Here is a 17,918-nt window from a genome sequence, read left to right on the forward strand (position 1 = left end):
AATACTGGGTTAAAAGCTTACAGATTAAGCATTATTCTAGGTCAGCGGTCGCTAACCGGTGGTCTGCGAACCACTGGTGGTCCATGAGGTCCAAAAGGCTGGCGACCATTGTTCCAAGTACCAAAATCATATCTCATAGGAAAGATAATTAAAAGTTTTATGAGTGATAAAGGTAGCATATTACTGAATAATGATAAATTACATGAATCTGATTAATACACTGAAAATATGTAGTACAAAGATGTTAATGAAAGCTAGACTGGTAAGAGAAAGCTTATGGGGTTAGATGAAGCACAGTAAAAAACTTGAAGGCTAGAAAATATATGAACAGACAGATATATAAAGAAGGGACATTCCAGAGGAGAGAAACAATGAGGCATTACAAAAACCTATACATAAAATGTTAACAAACATCCTAAAGTTTAAAACATACTTGCTTTATTAAAAAAGTTCAGTTGTGGTAAAATATTCGTAACATAAAACTTACTATCTTAGTAATTTTTTAAGTGTCTGAAAACTAAAATACAAATTTAGACATGCAGAATAGGGTGAGAACTGAGTATATTTAAAAGGAAGCAGAAGACAACATATGTACATAGTTGTAAGCAGCAGAGCCACATGGTAAAGTGATATGGCAGATAAGAGGAGAAAGCCACATCAGAAGCCAGGAACAAATTGTTGCAGTAACCCACCCTAAATACATAAACTGTAAAAACTACCAGACCACAGAAGAATACAGTCAGGTCCCAACCTTATTTTGGAATATTAAAATCTTACAGTAAGAGCTTGGTTCCCATTACAGGCTTATAGACCTATACATCAAACATAACTGAAAATGTCAATGACGCTAATTTATTTTCAGTTTAAGACAATAAATTTTACATGTATGTTTTATGTTTGCTTTAACTTTGATGTTGGTCCTTTGTTAAAAGCAGATAAGGCAGCCATGTAGGAGAAAGGAAAACAATGATGCAAAAACCTGTGGTGCCTTGAAGGCCAATCTGGAAAACACTTCCATAATCAAAAGCTGATAATTATTTTATCAAGTAGTTATAAAAATATAGATTATAAATACTTATCTGATAAACTCTATTAGTTAATCTTGATAAAAATGGAAGATATTATAAGCATTTTGTAAAATTCTTAACTAAGAGAAATTTTTAAATAAAATATTCATACCTTTGTGTCCGTAAGAATTTTTGTTTGGCAGATCTTGAGCTACATTTTGAGCATCTGATGCCAGTTCTGCAGATCAATGTAAAATGGAAGGTTTTAACAGATCAAAACAATTAAGGGTCAGCAAATTAAACAGAAAAAAGAAAGCATCAGAGCTCGGTATACTGTATAAAGTGCTCCAAGGAGAGGGAAATTTACTGTGACAGGCACCTGTGACTCAAGTATGCATCTTATTAGCCAGATGGCCCTTGAACATTCACTACCCTTCTTACTCCTAGGTTCAGCAGGCTCCCTTCCCACTCATCAAAAAAAGCATTCCACACTATGTAAAAGGTACACCGATTTTAGTAAATTTATAAGTAAACATTTTAACTATCCTTCAGACTTTCTATTTTGGTTAAGTGTTAATGTGACTCTAAGGAATGGATTTGATTTTTACACTGTCAAGAGTCATGTTTCACCCTAGCCCATTTTGGCTCAGTGGATAGAGCATCGAACTGAGAACTGAAGGGTCTCGGGTTCAATTACAGTCAAGGGCATGTACCTTGGTTGCAGGCTCCATCTCTGGCCATGGTCGGGGTTTGTGCTGAAGGCAACCAATCCAGGTGTTCTCTCTCACATAGATGTTTCGCTTTGTCTCTCACCCTACCTTCTACTCTCTCTAAACAAGAATCATGTTTCTGGGCCCTGGCCAGGTAGCTCAGTTGGTTAGAGCATCGTCCCAGTATGCCAAGGTTGTGGGTACAAGCCCCAGTCAGGGGACATACAAGAATCAATCAATGAATGCATAAATGAGTGGAGAAACAAATTGATGTTTCTCTCTCTCCCCTCTCCTTCCTCCCTCTAAATTTTTCAAAGGAGTTGTTTCTGAACCTATAAGACTGAGGGCTAGACTCTACTGTCTACTCTGTGTTATCAACAAGACAATACCATTCTGGGAGGCCTCTAGAAAAATAGCCAGCACTCCACTGTATTCTGCATCAAACACAATTTGCTTATCCAAATGTTTTTCAGTAAGGAATTTGCTACTCTAAATGAAAATGAAGAGAATGAGCATGAAGAGAGAGAGAAGAAACATAACAGTAAAAGGAAGAAGGGAGGAATAAGAAAAATAGCACTTAATCACCTAATTCAACATTATTTAAATACCTGATTTAAAATGTAGTGACTATGAATAAAAACTCTATAAAATATCAAGTGCAAGTGCATGTTTTTATTCCTCTTCAATAAAAACCTAGGGTGTGGCCAAAACCGGTTTGGCTCAGTGGATAGAACGTCGGCCTGTGGACTGAAGGGTCCCGGGTTCGATTCCGGTCAAGCGCATGTACCTGGGTTGCAGGCACATCCCCAGTGGGAGATGTGCAGGAGGCAACTGATCGATGTTTCTCTCTCATCGATGTTTCTAACTCTCTATCTCTCTCCCTTCCTCTCTGTAAAAAATCAATAAAATATATTTTAAAAAAAACAAAAAACAAAAAAAACCTAGGGTGTGGATTGTCAGATTGCATGTTAAATGTAAGCTTTCACACCAGGAATTTATAAGTTCAAGTTTTTCTGCCCTCTTCACTAATACTTGGTACTGTAAGCTCCCTTTTAAAGCTCCTTTAATGGATGAATGGTGGTAACCTATTATGGGTTTAATTTGTATTTCCCCAATGACCAATGAAGAAGAATGTTTTTGTGTGCTTATTTGCCATTAAGATATTTTCTTTGGGAAACATGTTAAAATCTTTCATTCCTTTTTTTTTCTAAAATACAAATTCACAAGAAGTTACCTTTCACCCAGCATTCCCAGATATTTACGTCTCACATAATTATAGTACAATAGCCAAAAATTTGGCATAGATACAATGTGTGTATAGTTGTCATTTTTTTGTGACAAGGTACGTGCCCCTGACAAGAATCCAGCCCAGGACCTTCAGTCAGTGGACAACACTCTATCCACTGAGCCAAACCGGCTAGGATCAGAGTAAGTTCTTGAAATCAAGGAAAATTGAGTCTTTGAACTTTGTTGTTCTTTTCCAAAATTAGTTGGACTATACTCGTTACTATTCTTTTCTATAAATATTTTAGACTAAAGTTGTCAATTTAATCCAAATATATCTTCTGGGATTTCGATGGAATTTGTATTGAACCCATGCATCTATGTGGAGAGAAATGGCATTTTAATAATACTGAGTCTTCCAATTCATAAACAATGAATATCTCCTTCTTTTTTGGGGGGGGGGGAGGGGTCTGCTTTGATTTTTCTCATCATGTTTAATAATTTCCAACATACAAACCCTACACATACATACATCATCATACTTACACCTAAATATTTCATGTTTCTGTACTACTATAAATGTACTAGGCTTTTCCCCCCCTTTTATTCTAATTTGCAATTGTTCATTACTAGCACAGAAAAACAGTGTCTTTATTTTAGTGGTGTTTATACAACTACATGTATTTCCTGGAATTCAGTTATTTCTCTTTAAAAGGGTAAATACTGCCCTAGCTGGTTTGGCACGGTGGATAGAGCATCGGCCTGAGGGCTGAAAGGTCCCAGGTTCGATTCCAGTCAAGGGGACATGCCAGGGTTGCAGGCTTGGTCCCCAGTAGGGGACGTGCAGGAGGCAGCCAATCAATGATTCTCTCTCATCACTGATGTTTCTCTCTCTCTCTCCCTCTCCCTTCCTCTCTGAAATCAATAAAGATATATTAAAAATAATAATAAAAGGGTAAATATATATAGAATACATCTCCATAAATCTCACTTTTTAAAATAGTGAGGTCAATTTTCTTTTTTTAAAATTGATTTGAGAGAAAGAGAGAGAAAGAGAGAAAGAGGGGAGGAAAAAGAGAGAAAGAGGAAGAGAAACATTGATGTAAGAAACATTGATCAGTTGCCTCTCATACATGCCCTGACCAGGGATGGAACCTGCACCTTCTTATGTGCCCTGAACGGGAATCGAACCTATCACCTTTTTGTATATGCAACAATGCTCCAACCAAGTGAGCTACACCAGTCAGGGCTGCTGGTTTTGTTTTGATTTTTAATCCTTACCTGAGACTATGTTTTTATTGACTTAAAGAGAGGGGACGGAAGAGACAGAGAAACACTGATGTGAGAGAGAAACATCAATCAGTTGCCTCTCCTACCAGCCCTGAACTGGGAATAAAACCCACAACCTAGGGTATGTGCCCTAATTGGTAATCAAACCCAAAACCTTTTGGTGAATGGGAGGATGTTTTAACCAACTGAACCACATAGACCACGGGCCAAGGGTCCTCAAACTGCGGCCCACCGAAAACATTTATCCGGCCCGCCGGGTGTTTTTGCCGCCGCTGCCTGTTGCTTAGCAGCCGACTAGTTTTTTTTTAAACTATAGTCCGGCCCTCCAACGGTCTGAGGGACAATGAACTGGCCCCCTGTTTAAAAAGTTTGAGGACCCCTGCCATGGGCAGTGGGGACAATTCCCATGTGGTAGACTTCCATGGATCAGTAAATCCATAGAGTGAGTCAATAAAAACTAAGCTTCACAGTCGTGAGACTTGAAATATCTAAAAATGATAAATCCTTCTATTTAATTTTTCTTGAATCTCTCAATTTTATCTTTTAGTATGAGTTTATGTATTTTTTTAAAATATATTTTATTGATTTTTTTACAGAGAGGAAGGGAGAGGGATAGATACCCGCAACCCAGGTATATGCCCTTGACCGAAATTGAACCTGGGACCCTTCAATCCGCAGGCCAACGCTCTATCCACTGAGCCAAACCGGTTAGGGCGAGTTTATGTATTTCATGTTTTCATAGGTAGAAGACTTACCATCTTGCATATCATTAGACTGCTTCATAGTCATTTGTTGTTTTTTGAGGCTATCAATTTTTTTCCATTTTCTCTTTGTTAATGGTTTAAAGAAATAGAAAGTACCGTATGATTTCACTCATATGTGGAATCTATTGACCAAAATGAACTATCAAGCAAAATAGAGACCTATAGACAGAGCAGGCTGATAGCTGTGGGGATAGGGGAAGTTAGGGGACTGGAGGTAGGTGGGTGGAGGGATTGAGAAAAAAATTAAAGAGACAGAAAATAAATTCATGGGTACAGACAACAGAGTGGGGATTACGGAGAGGGGGAAAGAGTTGTAGAAGGGTATAAGGGAGATAAATGGTGATGGAAGGAGACCTGACTCAGGGTGATGATGTGTACAGATGATGTGTTGTGGAATTGTGCATCTGAAACCTGTATAATTTTAACTAATGTCATCCCAATAAATTCAGTAAAAAAGAAAAATATATGTTTATTGAACTTCTATCCAACACCTTTTAAAACCCCCTTACTAATTTCAATCATTTCTCTGTAGATTCTTTTATAACATCATCAGAAATGACACATTTTTTCCTCCCTTTCTACCCCTCTGACCTTGCTTCTTTATTCCTTACTGCAATGGTTAAAACCGCTGGTACATTAGTGAATAGAAAGAGTGAGAGTAATAAGCTTCTTTATCTTGTTCCAGAGGAAAAACATTCAACACATCACCATTAATGGCAATGTTTACAGTAAGTGTTGTAGATGTCCTTTATTTGATTAAGAAAATATCCTTGTATTCCAGATTTGCCTGGCTTTTTAAAAAACCAAAACAGTATGGATGTTTGATTTTGTCAAATGCTTTCCTTATTGAAATTATGTGAATTTTCTCCTTTATTCTGTAAAGGAATTCACAGAACTCATTTTTGTTATTGAGATTTAACTTACACAGCATAAAATCCTCCCTTTTAAAGTACACAATTGAATAGTTTTATTATATTCAGAAATTGTGCAACCATCACTACGATCTATTCCAGAATATTTTCATCACTCCAAAAAATAATCTTTAATTCATTAGTAGTTAGTACCTATTTTCCCCCAAGGTTCCCAATCTACTTTTAGTCGCTATGTATTTGTCTAATCTGGGCACTTCGCATAAATGAAATCATACAATATAAAATATATGGTCCTTTGCAACTGGCTTCTTTAATTCAGCATGATGTTTCAAGGTTCATCCATGCTGCAGCACGTATCAGTACTTCATTCTTTTTTGAAAAAACTATATTTTTATTGATTTCAGAGTAAAAGAGAGAGATAGAAAACATCAATGATGATAGAGAATCACTGATTGGCTGCCTCCTGAATGCCCCCTACTGGGGATTGAGCCTGCAACCCGGGCATGTGCCCTTGACTGGAATTGAACCCGGGACTCTTCAGTCCGCAGGCCAGTGCTCTATCCACTGAGCCAAACCGGCTAGGGCAGCACTTCATCTTATTTATTTATTTATTTATTTATTTATTTATTTATTTATTTTATATTTTTATTGATTTCAGAGAGGAGGGGGAGGGAGAGAGAGAGACAGAAACATCAATGGTGAGAGAAAATCGACTGGTTGCCTCCTACATGCCCCACACTGGGGATGGAGCCTATAACCCAGGCATGTGCCCTGCCAGGGAATTAAACCCTAATCTCCTGGTACATAGGTTGGTGCTCAACCACTGGGCTACAGCAGCCAGGCAGTAATTCGTTCTTTTTTTTTTTTAAGGGAAAATGAATATTCCATTGTAGAGATGATAGACATTATTCTTATCTATTCATCAACGGAAAGACATTTGGTTTCTACTTTTTAGCTATTATGAGTTATGCTTCTAAGAACATTTGTATGAACCTAAGTCTCCTATTACCTTGAATATATATCTAAGAGTTTATTGGTATTTAAATGTTAAATATGAATGCCAGGTATAAATTTAACATGGCTGTGATGTGTACTATCCTTTTTCTATCTTACTGCATTCTGTTCCCCAGTATTTTGGCTTAAGACTTTATAACTAGGGGAGAGAAGATGGTGGCCAAACTGGCACAGCTTTTTTGCACCTCCTCCCAGGGCCAGACTGGAAATTAAACTAGGGAACATTCACCTGGAATTACCAACTGAGGTCCAGCTAAGGAGAAGATTTATATTAAGCAAGGACAGAAAACCCTGGACACTGGTAGAAAGGGCAAGGCCGAGAGAGGGGCTGACCCAGCCTCCATGGGTAGCAGGCTGAAAGTGAGGAGGCATCTTCTGGCCTCAGCAGGGTTATTTCCCTGTGAAGGTGGAGGCCTGGAACCCAGCCGGGCTCCACAGTCTGGAACACCAGAGGTAAGACCAGTGGCATTCTTATACACCAATAATGAACTCTCAGAAAGAGAAACTAAAAAAAAGTCCCATTTACCATTGTAACAAAAAAATTAAGATATGTAGGAATAAACTTAACCTAGGAGGTAAAAGACTTATAATCAGAAAATTACAGAACATTGGAAAAAAAGAGATGGAGGAAGGTATAAACAAATGGAAGAATATATTGTGTTCATTGATTGGCAGAATTAATATCATTAAAATGCCCATACTACCCAAAGCAATCTATAGACTCAATGCAATCCCTATCAAAATACCACTGGCATATTCCACAGATCTAGAACGAATACTCCAAAAAAATTATATGGAACCAAAAAAGACCCCGAATAACTGCAGTAAGCCTGATAAAGAAAAAACAAAGTTGGGAGAATCACAATACCTGACTTCAAGTTATACTACAAAGCCAGTGTAATCAAAACAGCCTGGTATGGCACAAGAACAGGAATATAGATCAATGGAACAGAACAGAGAACCCAGAAATTGACCTAAACTATTATGCTCCATTAATATTTGACAAAGGAGGCTTGAGCATACAATGGAATCAAGACAGTCTCTTCAATAAATGGTGTTGGGAAAATTTGACAGATACATGCAAAAAAAATGAAACTAGACCACCAACTTACACCATACACAAAAATAAACTCAAAATAGATAAAAGACTTAAATGTTAAGTTGCAAATCCATAAAAATCCTAGAAGAAAACATAAGCAGCAAAATATCAGACATCCCACAGAGCAGAATTTTCACCAATACATTGCCTAGGGAAAGAGAAACAAAGGAGAAAATAAACAAATGGGGCTACATCACAATAAAAAGCTTTGAGGATATGGAGAAAAGAACCCTAGTACACTGCCAGTGGGAATGCAGACTGGTAGAGCCATTATGGAAAACAGTATGGAATTTCCTCAAAAAATTAAATATGGAACTGCCATTTGACCCAGTAATCCCACTTCTAGGAATATATCCTAAGACAGTAGTCACCAAACAGTGGTCCATGGACCACTAGTGGTCCATGAGGCCTGAAAGGTTGGCAACTGCTGTCCTAAGAAACCCAAGACACCAATCAGAAAGAAAGTATGCACCCTTATGTTCATAGCAGAATGATTTATAATAGCTAAGATCTGTAAACAGCCCAAGTGCCCATCAGTAAACAAGTGGATTAAAAAGCTGTGGCACGGGAAAAACCAAGATGGCCGCATAGGTAAACATCGGAAATTGCTGCCTCCCACAACAACTTCAAAAATACAACTAAAAGACAAAACGGACATTACCCAGAACTACAGGAAGGCTGGCTGAGTGGAAATTCTACAACTAGAAGGAAAGAGAAAAGCACACTGACTCAGAGAAGGTGCGGAAGTAAAGTGCAGAGGTACAGAGGCGCACGAGGCAAGGGCTGGCAACCGCGTGGAGGGAGGGAGTAACAAGCTCCCGACTGCTCTGAACTCCAGTTCCGGGAAGTCTCTGGGGACCCAGACTCATACAGGGAGAAACAGGACTGTCTGGCAGCGGGCAGAACGCGCAGGCGGCTTTCCCTCAGAGGTGCTTGCAGTGATTACCGGGACACTGAGACCCGGGGCCTCTTAGGGCAGGGCTGAGGAGCAGCCATAGCTGCTTTCTCTGCCCTGTTGATTCCTTGAGACCCCGGCCCCACCCAAGCTGCGGCAGAGGCTTCTGCATATGAATGCCTTGGCCCTTTGCAATCTGAAAATTACCTAACAAACTGCAGTTGGGCCAAACAGACCCAGAACTTCCAAGAGAAGGCCCAAGGCCCCACAGCAGCTTGCGTTGCTTCACAGCTGGGTCTCATCTGGGCACCTCCAAACCCCAAACAAGGAAGGGGAATCTGCAGGTCTCTCCATCACTCCTGCTGGGTAGCCTCAGGCAGAGGCTAAATTAGCACCTCCTTAGATCCAAGAGCCAGTGTACCCAGTGGTCAGAGTGGGACCATCCAGATTACAACTCCTCAGATCCATAAGGAACACACTCGGGGCAGACTCAGTGAGGGCAGATCCATAAGGAACACACTTGGGGCAGACTCAGTGAGCACCAAAGCCCCACTGAAGCAAGTCTTGCCCCAGAAGGGTGTCTTCAGCACAGAAGTTCTCCCACCATAGACACAGCTGATTCTCACAGCCAATAGGCCTGGAGGTCAATTCCTCCCAGTGATACCTACAACAATCAAGGCTTAACTACAACAAGACTGTGCACACAGCCCACAAAGGGGTGCACCAAGAGTGTCCACCTCAGATAACTGGGGAGGCTGAGCCACTGGGCCCTATAGGACACCTAGCACAGAAAGCCACTCTATCAACACAGGGAAGCAGCCAAAATGTGGAGACAAAGAAACAGATCACAAATGACAGAAATGAAGGAAAGCAAACTACTGGATATAGAGTTCAAAACCACGGTTATAAGGTTTTTCAAGAATTTTCTAGAAACCGCCGATAAATTTAGTGAGACCCTGGAGGATATGAAAAAAGACCAACTAGAAATTAAGCATACACTGACTGCAATAAAGAATAATATACAGAGATCCAACAGCAGACAAGAGGATCCCAAGAATCAGGTCAAAGATTTGAAATACGAAGAAGCAAAAAATACCCAACTAGAAAAGCAAAAAGAAAAAAGAATCCAAAATTATCAAGATAGTGTAAGGAGCCTCTGGGACAACTTCAAGCATACCAACATCCGAATTATGGGTGTGCCAGAAGGAGAGAGAGAGCAAGATATTGAAAACCTATTTGAAGAAATGACAGAAAACTTCCCCTACCTGGTGAAAGAAATAGACTTACAAGCCCAGGAAACGCAGAGAACCCCAAACAAAAGGAATCCAAAGAGGACCACACCAAGACACATCATAATTAAAATGCCAAGGGCAAAAGACAAAGAGAAAATCTTAAAAATAACAAGAGAAAAACAGTCAGTTACCTACAAGGGAGTACCCATACGACTGTCAGCTGATTTCTCAACAGAAACTATGCAGGCCAGAAGGGAGTGGCAAGAAATATTCAAAGTGATGAATAGCAAGAACCTACAACCAAGATTACTTTATCTAGCAAAGCTATCATTCAGAATTGAAGGACAGATAAGAAAAAGCTAAAGGAGTTCATCACCACCAAACCAGCATTATATGAAATGCTGAAAGGTATTTTTTAAGAAGAGGAAGAAGAAAAAGGTAAAGATAAAAATTATGAACAGCAAATACATATCTATCAACAAGTGAATCTAAAAATCAAGTGAATAAAAAATCTGATGAACAGAGTAAACTGGTGAATATAATAGAACCAGGGGCATGGAAAGGGAGTGGACTGACAATTCTTGGGGGGAAATGGGTGTGGGGGTGCAGGAAGAGACTGGACAAAAATCATACACCTATGGATGAGGACAGTGGGAGGGGTAAGGGCAGAGGGTGGGGTGGGAACTGGGTGGAGGAGAGCTATGGGGGGAAAAAAGAGGAACAACTGTAATAATCTGAACAATAAAGATTTAATTTAAAAAAAAAAGCAAGCTGTGGCACATTTATACCATGGAATACTAGTACTATGCAGCAGTAAAAAAGAATTTCTTACCCTTTGAGACAGCATGAAGGAACCTGGAGAATATCATGCTAAGTGAAATAAGTCAGTCAGATAAAGACAAGTATCACATGATCTCATTCATATGTGGAATCTAATTAACAAAATAAACTGATGAATGGAAGTGGATCCAGAGACATGGAAGCATCTACAGTGGGGCCTTGACTTACGAATTTAATTCGTTCCGTGACAGAGCTTGTAACTCAAATTACTCGTATGTCAAATCATAAAGTGAACGAGTGAGACACGTGATGCTGGGCTGATGTTGTGGCGTTCACTGTGACGTTTGCTGTGCCAACTAGTGGTGGGGTATCTGAAGCTGGCTCGTAACCCGAATTTTAGCTTGCAACTCAAAGCAAAAAATCGGCCGAGAGACGGCTCGTATCTCAAAAAACTCGTTAGTCGAGACACTCGTAAGTCAAGGCCCCACTGTATACTAATAAAGGGTAATATGCTCATTAGACCAGACGTCTTCTGGACGTCCTTCCAGACAAAGCCATGGTGGCAGGGGCTGAGGCAGAGGCAGTTAGGGGCGATCAGGCCAGCAGGGGAGCAGTTAGGGGGTGATCAGGCCGGCAGGCAGAGGCAGTTAGGGGGCGATCAGGCTGGCAGGGGAGGGCAGTTAGGGACGATCAGGTCGGCAGGGGAGGCAGTTAGGGACGATCAGGTCGGCAGGGGAGGGCAGTTAGGGGCAATCAGGCTGGCAGGGGAGCAGTTAGGGGGCAATCAAGCCAGCAGGGGAGGGCAATTAGGGGACGACGATCAGGCCGACAGGCAGAGGTGGTTAGGGGGTGATCAGGTCAGGCAGAGGCAGTTAGGGGTGATCAGGCAGGCGAGTGGTTAGGAGCCAGCGGTCCTGGATTGCGAGAGGGATGTCTGAGCACCAGTTTAGGCCCGATCCCGCAGGGCAGTCGGACATCCCTTGAGGGGTCCCAGATTGAAGAGGGTGCAGGCCGGGCTGAGGAACCCCCACCCCCCACTCCCATGCACAAGTTTCATGCACTAGGCCTCTAGTAGAACATAATGCGGAATCTCGGAAGGTGGGAGAGGGTGGGTAGGAGTGAGGTAATCAACTAAAGACCTTGTATGCATATATGCAAAACCCATGAACTCAGACAATAGAGTGGTGAAGACATGGGGTGAGGGGCAAGGGTAGGCTGAATAGGGATAATGGGGGGGGACACATACGTAATACTTTCAACAATAAAGATTTTAAAAAAATTGCTTCAGCACAGAAGACACCAGCATCAAAATGAAAAAAGAACTCACTGTATGGGAGAATATATTTGCCAATTATACATTTGATAAGGGATTAATTTCCAAAATACATAAAGTAATCATACAACTCAACAAATGGAAGACAAGCAACCCGATTAAAATATGGGCATAAGACCTGAATAGATACTTTTCTAAGGAGGACACAGAAATGGCCAAGAGACATGAAAAAATGCTCAATGTCACTAATCATCAGAGAGATGCAAATTAAAATGACAGCGAGGTGCCACCTCACACCTGTCAGAATGGCTATCATCAATAAATCAACAAACAACAAGTGCTGGTGAGGAAGTGGAGAAACAAGGAACCCAGTACAGTTACTATGGAAAAGAGTGTGGAGTATCCTCAAAAAATTAAAAATGGAACTGCCATTTGACCCAGTTATCCCAGTTCTAGGAATATATCCTAGGATACCAGAATCACCAATCAGAAAGAATATATGCACCTCTATGTTCATAGCAGCATTATTCTCAATAGCAAAGATCTGCAAACAGCCCAAATGCCCATCAGTAGATGAATGAATTTAAAAAACTGTGGTACATTTACACAATAGATACTATGCAGCTGTAAAAAGAAACTCTTACCATTTGCAACAGCATGGAGAGACCTGGAAAGTATTATGCTAAGTGAAATACGCCAGTCAAAGAAAGATAAGTATCACATGATCTCACTTATATGAGGAATCTAATGAACAAAATAAACTGATGAACGGTGGCGTGACTCAGTGGTTGAGTGTCGACTTATGAACCAGGAGGTCAAGATTCGATTCCCAGTCAGGGCATATGCCCGGGATGCAGGCTCAGTCCCCACTGTGGGATGTGCAGAAGGCAGCCGATCAATGATCCTCTCTCATCATTGACATTTCTATCTCTCCCTCTCCCTTCCTCTCTGAAATCAATAAAAATATATATTAAAAAAAAAAAATCAAGAGGCATTGAAGCATGCAACAGACTGACATATTTCAGAGGAAAGGGGGGTGGAGGCGGGACTAGATTAACCAATGAACTTATATGCTTATATGCATAGCCTATGGACAGACAATAGTGTGGGGAAGGCCTGGGGAGGGGATGAGAGCGGGGTGGAGGGAGTCAATGGGGGAAATAAGTGGGGACATCTGTAATGCTTTCAACAATAAATTAAATTAAAAAGAGCCCCTCAAAAAAGACTTTATATCTGTGTTGAAGAGTGAGATCATTGTGTAATTTCAAATGTTAGCACAATACATTATGTGACATAAAGTGTCTTCCTATGATCTTTTAACAACTATAATAATTATAAATAATATCAATATTCCTCCTCATTCCTAGAATCAGTTATTTATGCTTCTCCTTCCCCTGAACAGTCTCAAATAAATTTATCAATTTTACTAGTCTTTTCAAATTACCATTTATAACTTTTGTTGGTCATCTGTACAGTATCTTTGATTTCTAGTTCATGATTGTGCATGTGATGCATAGTCTTATTTCCTGACCAGGGTTGATGCTATATAGAGGTGTCAAATTATGTCTTCATTTTTTTAAAAATCCTCACCTAAGGACATACTTGGAGGGAGAAAGGAAGAGAGGGAGAGAGAAACATCGATAGGTTGCCTTCTATATGTTCTCCGACTGGGGATTAAACCTGCAACCCAGCTCTGGCTGGTGTCACTCAGTAGATGGGAGTGTCAGCCTACTCACCGAAGGGTCTCAGGTTCAATTCCTAATCATGAGTACGTACCTGGTTTGCATGTTGGTTCCTGAGTGCATGCAGGAGGCACCAATCTATGTGTCTTTCTCACATCAATGTCTGTCTATCTGTCTGTCTGTCTGTCTGTCTCTCGCTCTCTCTCTCTCCCCCACTTCCCCTCCCTTCCACTCTCTCTCAAAATCAATGGAAAAAATATGCTTTGGTTAGAATTAACACAACAATAACAAAAAAACCCGCAACCCAGGCCTGTGCCCTGACCAGAACTCAAATTGGCAACCTTTGGGTGCACTGGGTGACGCTCAACCAATTGAGCCACTCCAGCGGGACTCAAATTGTATCTTTATAAATACAATCGCAGTAGTTCTTATCATGAACAAACCCTCCAAAAAGCTCTATTAAATAATCATACCCAATCAACAAATATCTACCCATGAATTTTAGAAAAGAAATAATCCAAAAACAGAAGGATACAGAAAAAAACCTGCAAAAGCAATTGTTGCTCCAAACCCATCTATCATCTACTACCACTTTATCTGGCCAAATTTTACTGTCCACCATTAGCAATGGTATTTTCAGTAATAAGTCTTCTCCTAAGAAATTCTATAAATCCCTGACACACTGGTGGGGATGTGGTGGGAGATTGACAGAGGGCTGGGGAAGAAACTAGACTTAGGGAGATCATTTCATAAGTTATATAAGTGCCTAACTACTATGCTGTACACCTAAAACTAATATAATATTGAATGTTGACTATAATTTTTAAAAAATATTAATAAAAAGAAATCCATGCCCTGACAGGTTTGGCTCAGTGGATAGAGCGTCAGCCTGCGGACTGAAAGGTCCCAGGTTCGATTCTGGTCAAGGGCATGTACCTTGGTTGTGGGCACATCCCCAGTAGGAGGTGTGCAGGAGGCAGCTGATCAATGTTTCTCTCTCATCGATGTTTCTAACTCTCTATCCCTATCCCTTCCTCTCTGTAAAAATCAGTAAAATATATTTTAAAAAATAAATAAATAAAATAAAAAGAAATCCATGACATACTGAGATTTGAGGGTGGATTTGTGCTGACTCACATAGCCTGATTACAACCTATTCCTCAGAGTGCAGAAAGGAAACAAAATCAAATGTCTTATCATCAATGAGATTTATAGGTGAGAGACTTTGGAAATGTAAGGACAAGCTAGTAGTCTCAGGTGTAGGACAGCAAGCTTTTTCGTTATTCTTCATCAGCACTTTGATGTCATCTTTATATGCATGCTAACTCAAACTTTAAAAATACATCTCTGATAAGAATGGACACTTACCACTTCCCTCATCTGCACCATTCTGAGCGGCTTCCCAAACTACTGGTTTTGTCCCACACCCATCTATAGATGGAGAATCTGAATAGTCTGCAGGATTAAATGTCCTGGGTTTGAGATAAAGAATAAAGGCAATGAAGCAATCACCAAAGTCACAAAATTAACTGTACATCATCTTCCGCAAAAGAAGTCCTTTCCCTTCTAAGAAATGCTATGAAACTTCACCCTCCTTCTCCTATTTAACTATAGCTCATTCCTCTTGACATTAAGATGCAGATTTTCTGAAAAGCAGAGTTGCCTACGGATCTTCCATACACTCTTATAAGATACCCCTATTTCCCTAAGTTGCTGTCCTCTGCATCCTAAAGCAGGTGTGGAGGCATAATCATTCTAGGCAGCATCAGGGCTCTATGGAAAGCCCCCTGAAAACTAACCCCGGACTTCAAACAGGCAACTAGTCTTTTCTTCCCAAGTCAGAATCCAAGTTTGACTTTGATCCTTTTACAGCAGTTGTATAGGATCCTTTTTGTATAGAAACATCTGATAAAAAATGTTTTTATTCAGTACCTCTTTTTTGTTGTTGTTGTTCATTAAAATCCTAAACACCCATGACTCGGAGGTCTAGTAACTAGAGCCAAATTAAATACTATTTCTAAAATCTTCACAACAGATTTTTTCCCCCCAGCTTAATTTCAGTATCAACTTTTAAAAAAAATCACGAAGGAATAAGTTTGAAAGTACACAGTAAAATCCGCAAGACAGTTTAAAGCTACTGTGCTGGGCATAGGTATTTAAGTGTTTTCATCCTTCCTTTGTCTACAGGGAGCTGAGGAAGAAAAAAGATGGCAAGAGGTACCACCTGAAGGAAGTGACCCCAAACAGTGCTGCCCTGAAGCTATGGAGAGAAAAAGGGCTTTTTCTGGAACCAATTCCCTTCCTTTCTTGATTGTAATCTGCATCTGGATTCTGTAAAATGCTTTAAAACTTTTTTTCTTTCTTTTTATTTTATATTTTTCTAAAAATCCAGGGGGAGCTAAAGTTTTAGAAGCAGGAAAAAGTAAAAGAACATTAAGAAATAATGAAAAAAAAGTATTGATTATACCATTTATTTAATAACAGTATGGTCACCATTACATTTCAGGAAAAAACTATTGCTTTTACATAAATAAAGATAGCATTTACTTACCATTCAAAGACAATTGCTGGCTTTACCAACATACCCATTATGCAGTGGTTTACAGCTAGGGGTGATTGTGCACCTCCCTCCCAGGGAGCATGTGGCAATGTCTGGAGACATTTTTGAATATCATAACTTGAGAAGGAGTGCTACAGGCATCTAGTAGGGAAAGGCCAGGGATGTTGCTACACATCCTACATTGTAAAAGACACCCAACCACCTCAACAAACTATTATCCAATCCAAAATGTCAACAGAGTCAAGGCTAGAAACTCTGCTCTAAGGTCCAATGCAATACAATTTTATTTGTACTATTTTACTTTTTTACTACTTTCTCTTATGTATCAAAAACACCTGACTTACCAGAATAAACTGGGCATAGAGAAAGAAAACCCTTAAAATAACAACTAGAGAACTACAAAAACAGGATGGCTACACTTACCCCATGCCTTGGGCTGAGAATCGTCCTGCCCCTCTCCCTCTGCCACGTCCAAATCCTTTAAAAAAATTATAGTGTAAAATAATACTTATGTCCTACACAACTGCAATTTGACCAACTTCATCCTATATGCACCTACTCAATATTGTCACTGTTCCTAACAGCACCATCATTCCCTCTGGTGCACCCAATCTACTGGTCTCTATTGACACAACTACCTACAAAGTTATTGATTTCAAAGGATAGAAAAAATTTTATCTGCTTGTATACTATTTGTGATATGTAGCAGCTTAATATGGGCAGGCTATATTAAAAAATATTCTGGGTCTTTTAAAACTACCTAGTGCAGCTCTAGCCGGTTTGGCTCAGTGAATAGCATCGGCCTATGGACCAAAGGTTCCCGAGTTCGATTCCGGTCAGGGGCACATACCTCAGTTGCAGGCTCCTCCCCATCCAGGGCCCTGGTGGGGTTCATGCAGGAGGCAACCAATCAATGTGCTTCTCTCACATAGATGTTTCTCTCTGTCTTTCCCTCTCTCTTCCACTCTCTCTAAAAATCAATGGAAAAATATCCTTGGGTGAGGATTAAAAAAAAAAACAATAACAAAAGAAATAATTCACCTCTTTATGTAAAAAATAGATGTCAATGGATCTATGCTTTGTATTAATCTTCCAAATGCTGTCAACTGTTTTTAAGTACATAAATAAATAAAATAAAACCACCTAGTGTAAACAAAATGACATTTTAAAGCCTCTACTATAAAATGAAATGAGAAGCAAAGAAGAAACTGCTAAGTAAGCTGAAGGTACTGTAAATTAAACACCATTTTTAATACTAGGACTTTAACCAATAACGAAAGTGCCAGCAAGCAAGCCAGCTAGCAAGAAGAAAAAGTTTCATTCCACAACTCTGCAGTCTTTCTTTCTTTTTTTTTTTTAAATATATTTTATTGATTTTTTACAGAGAGGAAGGAAGAGGGATAGAGAGTTAGAAACATCGATGAGAGAGAAACATCGATCAGCTGCCTCCTGCACACCCCCTACTGGGAATGTGCCTGCAACCAAGGTACATGCCCTTGACCGGAATCGAACCTGG

General features: G+C 39.9%; 1 protein-coding gene across 2 annotated transcripts in view; it reads right to left on the minus strand.

The window, feature by feature from the left end:
- The window catches only part of UBAP2 (ubiquitin associated protein 2), a 101,759-nt gene that overhangs the window by 28,647 nt on the left and 55,194 nt on the right, over positions 1 to 17,918 (minus strand). The window contains exons 7-9 of one of the 2 annotated variants that reach the window (XM_081103650.1): positions 16,826 to 16,880; positions 15,211 to 15,314; positions 1,180 to 1,245 (exon numbers count right to left, since the gene is read on the minus strand). In XM_081103650.1, the coding sequence (XP_080959776.1) occupies positions 1,180 to 1,245; positions 15,211 to 15,314; positions 16,826 to 16,880 (225 nt within the window). The remainder of the gene's footprint in view (positions 1 to 1,179; positions 1,246 to 15,210; positions 15,315 to 16,825; positions 16,881 to 17,918) is intronic. The other variant, XM_081103651.1, reaches the window with a different exon arrangement.

Source organism: Myotis nattereri, assembly GCF_964212035.1.
Source record: "Myotis nattereri genome assembly, chromosome: 12".
Taxonomy (NCBI): Eukaryota; Metazoa; Chordata; class Mammalia; order Chiroptera; family Vespertilionidae; genus Myotis; species Myotis nattereri.